We start from the raw sequence: 10,644 nt of genomic DNA on the forward strand, positions 1-10,644 counted from the left end.
GCAGACTTGCATCCGAAAAGCTTGAGTACAATAACCATGGCAAAATCATGATTCGCTTATACGCGCATACAACGGAAAAGAGCAGAGCCACTTTCAAATTTCTAAGCTAAAACAAAAGAGAAACATGTTTTTCACTAATAATTTCCTTTCACATCTCTACAACATTGTGGTAAAGCAGAGAGTGCACAAACTTTCTTGAACCTTGTATATGTGTAACCACAAGCTTGAAGCGTCGTGTGTAACGAGAAATACATGAAACAACAGATGACGCGAGTGGCCAAATGATTCTTCTTTTTTTTCTTTTTAAAGGAAAAAAAAAAAATCAAAATTTACAATATTCATCCTTGCATCTTCCTACTTACTCATCAGTGAAGGTTGTCTTCAGGGACCTCTCGTCTTTTGTAGATTAGATATCCGTTTTGCGAGCACGACATATGAGACAGTTCACCTGTTTCCGTAATCTAGCATTTTCAGAAAAAAATTCTGCCAGAAACTTCCTCAACTCATTGTCTATTGTCCTCGTATCATCGTCGAGGTTGTCAACTTCACCAGTAGCTCCATTGTCTTCAGCTAAGAGTTGTGCCTAATCAATTATTGCAAAGTTACTTGTTACTTCAGACGGTTTACGAGAATGAGAACAATGCGTAAGCCAAAAATCAGTATGCTTTAAAGTTACTTCAAACTCAAATGGAATTGCACCTCCTCAAATATAGTCTTTTAGGAAAAGTAGAATTTAACGGTTAATAAATGGCGCCATCCATACGTAACAAGATGTTTACAACTGATCGTGGAAGCAAGAAACATATGAACGTGCAGCATATTATGTTTCTCGCACAAACAACTTTAATTTTAATTTCTTGAAGATGGGCCAAAATGTGGAAGGGTTGAATAATGTGACCATATGCCAGAAAATAAAAGTCGGCCAACAAAAGAAACTGGGAAATAAATAGAAAGTACCTCTGAAAGTAAGAGGCTAATACGGTTGTCTGAAGTAGCCAACAAATCTGAAGCCTCTGGTAGAATTGAAGAATCATCAACAGGAAAATTGATATTGCATTCTTGAAGCTGCTTATGAAGAACTTTGCATTCATGCAACCATTTTTTTCTAGCAGTTTCTGCAAGCTTACTCGTTTGTTTTTCCTGTTGGCGGAGCTTCTGCAAAATAGAAAAAAAAAAGAACACAAGAAAAACATCAAACCTGACTAATACATTACTCTCTGCCTAGTCAGCTACATATCAACTAAAATTTTTATTTGTTTCTGAAAGCAAGATGATAATGTGCCAAATTGTTCTATCAACGCATCTGTATTTGGACCAAAACATAGAGCTTCCAGTGTATCGCGGAATATAAGTGAAGTTATAATCAAATACAAGGAAACCAATTATCTGGATCAATAACAGAAAGCAGAACCAATTTAACCCAACACCCTAAGAAGAACTAGTTTGAGAAAGTAGAATGCAACAATACTTATAGACTAATGACAAAATACCTCAGCTTCAGATTTCTCCGTCAGCGATTTGCTAAGTTCATGTTTCAGTCCTGCTTGAGAACTGCGCAAGGATTTAACTTCTTTAACAAGAACTTTAATATCTGCTTTAGATTTTGCTTCTAGCTCTTCATATCGCTTTGACAAATTTTCAAGCTGCTCCTTGTACGGATCCAACTCCTGTGGCAATATCTCTTTCTCTTGACCAGATGAATCTTTTGTTGACTCTGCACATGACTTCTTATCCTGGCAGCATTTAATATATAGCGTATAACTATCCAGATAATAAAAAGGATGGACACAGACTGACCCCAAAAAATGAAAAGACATAAAAGTAGAAAAGACAAACTTCAAGAACAATAACCTGTTCCAACTTCAACTTCAACTCCATTTCCAATGACTTCCGCCGGAGTTCCTCCATATCCCACTGCATTTTGGTAAACCTTTCCCTCTCAATTAAAATAGCTTGCTGCAGGTTCTCTTTACTCTTTTGTCTAGTAGTTTCAAGTTCAACTTCCAAATCCTTGACCTGTAGTGATCCAATCAATTAGTCTATGAACTCCCTCTGTGAAACCAAATGGTGTGCCAATTCTTTCAGCCAACAAACTGTAACTGGCTTTTATCAACATCTATAACTTCATAAGTGTCACAACTATTGCGCTCATCATTCTTCCACCAAAATCAATTAGATTTACAATGCATAATTTATCCCAATTAATCTTTTCAAACTATTGGAGCAACAAAATTTTTTTAACAACTTATAACCGGGTTTATATAAAGTAGTTTTTATCAACAATTTCTTTATGCAACAATCCATAATTAGGTCTATGTAAAGCAAGCATAAAAACTAAGTATACAATTCAATTTCGTGAATTTTCTTCATCACTGAGTGGGAAAAACAAATATTTTTGTCAATTAAGCCTCGGAAATGCAACTGCCAGGGTTTGGGCCCTGGAGGTGAGGGCGAAGTAATCTATACATGAAGTACGTTTTCAATCATGTTACAAATAATCAAATTAGATACAATCAAATAGTTCTCCAGCCCAAACAAAAATAATTCCAGCAATTGACATCACGAAGAGCATGATTAATTTAATTTGACATACCTTTGTTGCAAGGTAATCTTTCACTGCTATTTCTTGATTTAGTCTAGATATAAGATCTTCCATGTCTGTTTTTGCTGTGACTAGTCTTCGCTGCATGGTCGAGAGAACCCTGTTTAATTTGTTTCGCTGATCTAATGGGAGAACTAGTTGAGTGCCACCTGAAGGTTGTAACTCTGTGTTGCCAAGCATTTCCATAATGCTTGAAACCTCAGCACCTCCAAGAAGGTCAAGAGAACCATCACCAGATGAGTTAGGAACACCAGAGTTGGACATTTCACTACCTCTTAGAGAACTGGCATCACTTCCCACACTTTCATTTGAGAGCTTGCGAGCATGGTTGAATACTTTACTATGCTCTGGCTCAGAGAAAAGTTCCATTCCATTACAAGCTAGAATTGAAGATTTAGAAGCATTTCCATTATATGTATTTTTCCCTACAACATTATTGACATGTCCCACATTTACTTTATGCTTAGGAAGGCCTTCCAACTGCTCTAGTATAGTTTGTCCCATAAACAGTCCCTCGTCAATATTGGTCATGCCATACTTCACAAGCTTTTCTATTGGGCTTGTTAAATCTTCATCCAATACCAGATCTTCGATACCAATTTCAGAACTGTCATCCCTTCCTAGCCTTGGGGTTCCTAGCTCAGAAGTCTCATAAGCAGTATCACTTCCATAATCTGATGTGATTGATGAACTCCCTACAATGGCAGGTAAGGTAGAATAGGAAGGTGATTGAAGTGAACTCGAGTCTGACGTGTTTTGGCTTGCATCTTGGAACGCTGAGATGTATTATGACAAGGAACTGATACATTAAAACTCTATAAAAGGAATCTGTGTAACACAAAAAAAAGGGATGTGTCACAGCACTCATGCACAAGACAGTCACGTACAAGATCTAGCTGCAGACTCTAGTTCAAGAAAGGATGCCACTGCAACGCTTCTTGATATATCAATATCCGATAGCAGCTTTGTCATCCAAGCCTCCAACGAACACCTTCTCTGCAACAAAACTGAAACTTCTTAAGAATATTAATCACCCTTTTAGATATATACACACATGTTTGAAGGTTGCAATTGAAAATTACACTTTCCAGTTAAGGGTAATCATCCCCTGTTAAGAATATGAACTACACTAGTGTAAGTTTCTTGTCCTCCATTGAACGACACTCATGTTTAAACTGATAAAGTAAAGAACACATTACCTACCTCTTCCAACAGTTCCCGGCTCTTCATCCGCAGAAGTCCCTTGGATGGAGTTGGTGGGAGATTTTTCTTGGGAAATGCCTTTTTAAGCTACAAGTAACAGCCAATAAAAAAATATTAAGAATGTCCTTTAATTAGTTTAACAAAGGGAAAAAAAATTCAACAATGCGTTTCCTCAAGTAGTGCTTAGAGAATAACCAAGTTGTCATTTCATATGAACTACCATTCTAACATAAAGTAAATACCTATTTTACAAACAATCCAAAGCCAGTACTTACATCACTAAATAACTTCAGAAAATCATTAAATCTTCTTAACACCCCACTTGTAGTTGTAATACCTTCTGGTGATTGTACACCAACCTGAACCCTGTAGAACTGTCCCTTAAAATGTTATAATAGAACCCATTCAAAAGACAGGTGGTGAACAAATGCGAAATACAATCAGCTTGAAATAACCAGCGCATGTAGGTAGTATAAATGTTTATTTTACCAAAAGCTATGATCAATCTATTATCTATAGACTAGTTACACAAATTCAACAGAGAAAAGTTGGATTTATCCAAATAGAAATCTCAATCTTGATTGCCATACAGAATATCTACACTATTATTGAAAGACATCAAGTTTGTCACAATCATAAATTACCACGTGATTACATTGCATAGTCTGAAACATTTAAATGTAATATAAGGAAGACTTGCTATGTCCCAGAAGAAACGAAAATGCACCTACAGGATCACCTTTAACATTCTATTCAACAAATTTACCATAATAGCAACCATGACAGTGCAGAACCCTAAAGACCATGACATTGCAGAACCCTAAAGACCATGACGTTCCAATAACATATTTGATTTACTTGTGGACTGACCGATCGACTGATCGACTGAGCAAGGCAACAACAGGAGATACTGAAAGATTCACACATGGAAAATTCGACCATGGATATAGATTTCCTAATTGTACTTAGTCCTAAAAGATAATATAAAACATCTAACCCTGGGAATAGATAAACACTGGAGGGTCATTCAATTTGAGTACCACTACGGGATCGGAATTTCTTGATTTTGGAAGGGCAACCCACGAAGGTATAGCGACACAATAACTCCATCCAGTGCGAGGATCATGTGGCCAGACTGTGTCCTGTCCATTCTGCAATAAGAACGTCAGCCTTTTGAATTAGACAGATACCCAGTGAGTAACTATGATTGGCAACATATAAAAAGCCACTGTGGCAGGAAAGAACAATGCAACGAGCTTATACGAAAATCGTAACTGATTAACTGAGCTAAACCCTAGGAAGTGAATGTAACCTCCATAACTGATTAACTGATGGATTATACGAAAATCGTAATCGAACTAATAATAAATACAAGCTTAAATTAGAAAGTAATTTGTTTCAATTAGACAATTTCCAAAGTTAGGAACTTGAAATAATTGGAATTGGGCAAGAGCGGAAGCAGACGAACCCATTTCCGAGGAGGAGGACTCCAATCCATCCCAAGCGGCAGCGGCGAAGTCCCATCGTGCCTGTGCTTCGGCGGACTCCGTCTCTGCATTTTCCGATCTTCCTACGATTATATATCTCTCTCTCTCTCTCTCTAAAACTCCCTATCTCTTTCTCTCCCTCTAACAATCGAAATCGATCATCGCCCACCTCTCTCAACAAATGGGGAATGGCGAGACAGAGAGAGCTAGGGTTTGGCTATCGGATCGGACGAACCAGCCGAGGAGAATCGATGCTCATTTCACCAAACACAACGGAGAGGTGGCCTCCGCAGAGCCTCCATTGCTCTGCTTCGTCGTCACTCCAGAAGCGATGGCGCAGTTAGCAGGTGAATGGGCGTTGCGTGTCACCTCTGGAACTTCGATTCGCTCTCTTGGTTTCTTGATTTCATTTTTCTGTAGCAAAAATTCCCAACTGCCAAGTCGTCTTCTCTCTCTCTCCTTTCTCCGAGTCTGTCAGTATTCGTTTCCACCGATCCCACGCACTCTCCCCTTTTTTTTATTTTAATTTTCTTTAATTCTATTTTATTTTTGGAAAATTAATAATTTTTTAATTGTTTTTTTGGGTAATATTAAACCAGTCGTACCTTCTGTCTTCATTTGCAATTGCATTGAGCCTCACGGCGGGGAGCCGGCGACAGAGAAAGCAGCGGATGCCTATTTTGGACCATTTGCTTCGGCATTAAGGATTGTCATGGGCCTCATGACCCATAATAAATACCGGCTCGATTGAATCGTTGCAATTAGAATTTGGCGAAATCGTGCACCACTTGGTAACCAAAGTTTAAAATATCGATATTATTCTGATATTTTTATTGAAATTTTCATGTTTTTGGACTACTGATATTTCCGATATCATCGATATTTTAGACCTTGATAGGAACTATATGTGGTACTAAGTCACTCATGTATCTTATCATGTAATGTATGAAGTGTAAAATATTGTACTAATTCATTATATATAAATGATTATGGTGTATTTAAACTTCTTTCATTAATTACTACATATTTTCTACACTCACAATGTTTGCTAGCTCGCTATATAATCAACTTAAATCAGTTAAATCCATCATGCAACGCATTTCCTTCCGATTTTTTTTTGTGATAAACTAATAGATAATTAACTAAATAAACATCTTGCAAAATTTCAATAAAAATTTCCAAGTTTTTCTTACAATTTCCGTGATTTTTATTCAAGTTTTATCGATATCGATAATATTCCGATATTTCTATCGAAATTTTTGTGTTTTTGGATTACCGATATTTTCGATATCATCAATATTTTATACCTTGCTGGTAACATAACAAACACACACACAATAAGTTTTGAATTTATGAATGAGCGTTAATGGTCGTGTCGATAATAGTTGGACTTGTTAATGATGCGTTTTAAAAGGATCAAGGCAAGTCGTGTTGTGTTATTAGTTAACTATACGAGTCGAGTTTGTGTTTGGAATTTTTGATACATTGACTTAATTAATTATGTTCAAATTAAGCCAATTTTTTACCTAGATGAACACGACACAACATAAATCTGTGAAAACATGACGCGTTGCAGGGTCTTGCTAAAGCCTACAATTTTGTGGAGAAATTATTTTGATTAAAAAGAGATTTTGAACTCGAAACTTCACCAGCATTAAGAATATTAATGTTACTGTAAGTCTGTAACCAACAGGAAGCTGGTATTAGGGGTGAATTGTTTTAGCTCACAAAACTACGTTTTCTAGTGCAGCAATTCGCTTATAAGCGTACAAATTGGCAAATTGTTCTTTTGTGAATCATTTAAGATTAACACCAGTCTAAACCTTTGGGTTCAAGTTCAACTCATCAACCCAACCGGCCTGAGTTGATAGTGTTTAGAACCAACCCAATCTAATATATCGTTTAGGATAATGTTATGGAGACTAAATTTGTAAATAAAATTTTGAAAACTAAAGGACATAAAAGTTGATGATTGGTTTATTACTTAAACGTTGATAAACATGTTTATTCCTATTGGTGACACATTATTTAGTTTGCAAATTTAGTCTCTCTAGCATTACCCTATAGTTTATTGTTTTTGTTGACTTGGTTAGTATTATATTGATATAGGCATAGGCTAGTTTGGTATTATTGTGTTTAAAAAAAATAAAAAAAAAATGATTCTACTATGTTATAAGAATAAATAGATGTAAAATAAAGCAGTTATTGTTTAGTAAACTTTTTTGTAAAAATACTTTTAATAATAAAAAAAGTAGTATCTAAGTATTTGGTAAACTTTTATATGAAAATGCTGTGATTATGTTAAATGACTGAAAATGATACGATGGTATATGATGTGGTATAAACTAACACACAAATTAAACCCTATTAAGATAGTTGTAGTACGCGTAAGCAGGGATCGTTCTAGGTCGGGGATTAACTAGGGATGCTAATCAACACAAATTAAACTTAAAAACTGAAACTAGACTCAAACAACTCAAAACAAGCTAAATGGACTCAAATAACACAAAACTAAGTTAAATTAACTCAAAACAAGAACTAGAATGTAATTTGGACGAAAATTGAACTAGAAAGACTTAAAACACTAAAAAGAACCCAATTTGGATAGATTCTAACCTAAAGACATGAAATATAAAGGGGAATTGGTTTTTTACGAGTTTGAATTAAAAACAAACAGATTTAAGACTCTAATAACTTTGAACGAAATTGGTGATTTAATGGGTGAATGGCTAGTTAGAGGGTCCTTCTCCACACATGACACACATGCATACAAATCGATTTCCAGTTATTCTTTCGATAAACCATGAATGACAATGCCCCAAATTAATTGTGAGAAGCACAAATTAACTTTCAGATTTTCCTAAATTCGTTGAATTGGACTCAGCGACACAACCAAATTATTCCTATCAAGTTCCCTACATCAATTGTATAATAGAAATACATATCAAAGATTATTAAGTTCTATGAAAATCATAAGTAATGACAAGGCATTCGTAACTATGAACTGCATGATACTCCTGCTAAGAATTCACTTAACACAATCATGACTAGTGACTTTTACTACTTGTGAATATAAGTTCATAACGATTATATGAAATTCCCTTGTATCCTAGCATCAAATTCATGCATGCAAACTAAGTATGCCACCTTAATCAACACACAAGAACAAGTTATCAATCAAACAAATTTAGTTCATATCACACATATGTTCATGGCTTTGAATTCACCTCTAACTAAAACGAATTTAGTTCCACATGGTTGCAATTAAACAAAAACAATCTAATTTAAACATTGAACTAAAACTAAGGATAGAATACACCTAGAAACGTTCCAGCAATCCAAAGCCTTAAATGGCAGGCACGGCTCCAAGGGTCTCCTCTCCTTCCTTCCTTGCAAAGCTGCGGCACAATTGTATTTTTATGATGCTTTGGCTCTTGTATGTGTGGTGCACGAAATTGTGGTGATAAATATGTATTTATAGGCCTAGGGTTTGCACAATTTCTGAATGAAAAATGATTGCACAATCCTATGATGAAAAGGAGTATGATACAAGGCACAAAGGTTCTAGAGAGGGATGTTCTGGCAGATTTCTATAAGAGAAGGGATTAAATTCGTCAGATTTCTAGGGGGAAAAGGGATCAGGTTATTTGCATTGTTTCAGGGCTTCTAGAATCAGATATTAGGTATTCTAAAGTGATAAGTAGTCCCCTTTGCAGCTGGAATTAGGTAGGATAAGATTAGGATATGATAGGATAAGATAAGGTTAGTTTGGATAATGTTGGATAAGATAAGGTTTTGGATAATGTTCCTTCCTTTTAGCTAATTCCTTATCTTCTTTGTCTTGACTTTATTTTCTTCATCTCTTCAGCATATTACTAGCCTCTTAAACTTCAAAAACGTCCATCCACCTTGCTTCACTCATATGCTATCCATTCTTGGCCCAAAACTGCTCCAAACTGCTCCAAATTGCACTTTCTTGCCAACTTTGTCATTTGAACCTGAAAACACATGAAAATAGCTTAAAACACTATAATAAACAGAAACTAGCTAAAAAAATGCAAGAAAACAAGCTAACTAAGTCGCATAAATATGCTCCTATCAAATTCCCCCACACTTAGCTTTTGCTAGTCCTCGAGCAAAACGAAACAAACAAAACATAACATAGACCTTCCAACATTTGCCTTAGGGATTTCCAATGAAACATGACATGTTAAAAATCACTACTCACATAGATTTTAGCTATCCTTACCCTCGAGCCCATACTCTATCGTAGTCACCACTCACTAGCTCGCATTTAATCAATTAAAACAATGTTTTGAATGTAGTAACATGCCTTAGAGAATTCCCTCAATTTCTCATTGGATATACTCTCTATTTTCACACAGATTTTCTGACTACACTCTCTATACTAGGTATATGTGAGAAAATTGATGTAAACATGTAGATATGTTATAATCAAAGAAACACTTTCTGGAATTATCAATATAACATGTATATAATCTCATGAACGGAAAGCCACTACTTAGAAGCAAGAACCAGAGATTCCATATGCTCATACCAATTTCAAACGCCACATATTGAAACACATAACAACCAAGATAAAAGTCTAAGGGTTGTAATGGGGCTAAGGTATTGACTAACAAAGAAAGGTTAAGGATAAACAAATGTTCTTAAAGCAATAGTAAGCAAAAAGAATGAAATTGACACTTAGAATTCACTTTTGAATGCAGCAACCAACTTTAAACACCCATGGGAGATTCACAAAACACTTGAGGCCGGATTCAAGCTTTTGCACCCTTTCTTCAACAACCAATACTTGTGAGTTCATTCTCACTTATTTCTCAATTCTTTTTCTTTCTTTCTCAACTTTTTCCTCTTTCCCTCTTTCCTTTTCACGTTTTTTTTTTCTTTTTCTTTCGTTGGAAATAACATTCCCCCACACTTGTTTTCTGCAAACTGTTGATCAAAAGGAATTCCCTCTAAGTCATGTTCCACTATACTTTAAGAACAAGGTTATGGATAGTCCTATTCTAGGCTAGGTAAGGATAATGTGGCTAACGAAGAAATAGGCTAATTAAGGCTCAAAGGGGTTAAACCTACAAAACATATGCAAGGGATAAGGCTTTTTTTACTCTGGTTTAACTAAACAACTTCATCTTGTTATATGTTATGCACTCAATTTTAAGCTTTGAATGAAACGGGGCATGAGTTCTAGTATTTGGAACTATAATGATGAAAACGCATTCTAAGTAGCGACCAAGCAAAGAAATAATGAGATCATGCAACGACTTTAGAAAACAAGAAATCACAGATTAATAACTCTCCAAACAAAGTATAGGCTCAAATATCTCA

General features: G+C 35.6%; 1 protein-coding gene across 6 annotated transcripts; it reads right to left on the reverse strand.

Annotated features, from left to right (window-relative positions):
- Positions 1–107: 107 nt before the first annotated feature.
- Positions 108–5,809, reverse strand: LOC103441474 (PX domain-containing protein EREL1-like). Of its 6 annotated transcripts, none has more exons than XM_017333923.3 (10): positions 5,274–5,809; positions 4,846–4,956; positions 4,081–4,179; positions 3,806–3,892; positions 3,490–3,598; positions 2,594–3,378; positions 1,852–2,016; positions 1,491–1,733; positions 958–1,155; positions 108–583 (listed from the first exon to the last, which is right to left on the reverse strand). In XM_017333923.3, the coding sequence occupies exons 1-10, from the start codon at positions 5,361–5,363 to the stop codon at positions 407–409; spliced, it is 2,064 nt and encodes a 687-aa protein (XP_017189412.2). In that variant the 5' UTR covers positions 5,364–5,809; the 3' UTR covers positions 108–406. The 6 variants fall into 6 exon arrangements, with proteins under 6 accessions (XP_017189412.2, XP_070683082.1, XP_017189415.2 ...); XM_070826981.1 differs by having other exon boundaries at positions 3,490–3,593; positions 5,274–5,803; XM_017333926.3 differs by having other exon boundaries at positions 4,081–4,171; positions 5,274–5,800.
- Positions 5,810–10,644: the final 4,835 nt, after the last annotated feature.

The sequence above is a fragment of the Malus domestica genome, chromosome 08 (genome assembly GCF_042453785.1).
Source record: "Malus domestica chromosome 08, GDT2T_hap1".
In the NCBI taxonomy this organism is placed as follows: domain Eukaryota; kingdom Viridiplantae; phylum Streptophyta; class Magnoliopsida; order Rosales; family Rosaceae; genus Malus; species Malus domestica.

Bases quoted from the DNA above. Each gene is read 5' to 3' on its own strand.
- LOC103441474 (XM_017333923.3), bottom strand. From the start codon at position 5,363: ATGCAGAGACGGAGTCCGCCGAAGCACAGGCACGATGGGACTTCGCCG. The intron at 4,957-5,273 runs GTTCGTCTGCTT...TTCTTATTGCAG, and splicing joins GTCCTCCTCCTCGGAAATGG to AATGGACAGGACACAGTCTG. The intron at 2,017-2,593 runs GTATGTCAAATT...GGATCACTACAG, and splicing joins AAGATTACCTTGCAACAAAG to GTCAAGGATTTGGAAGTTGA.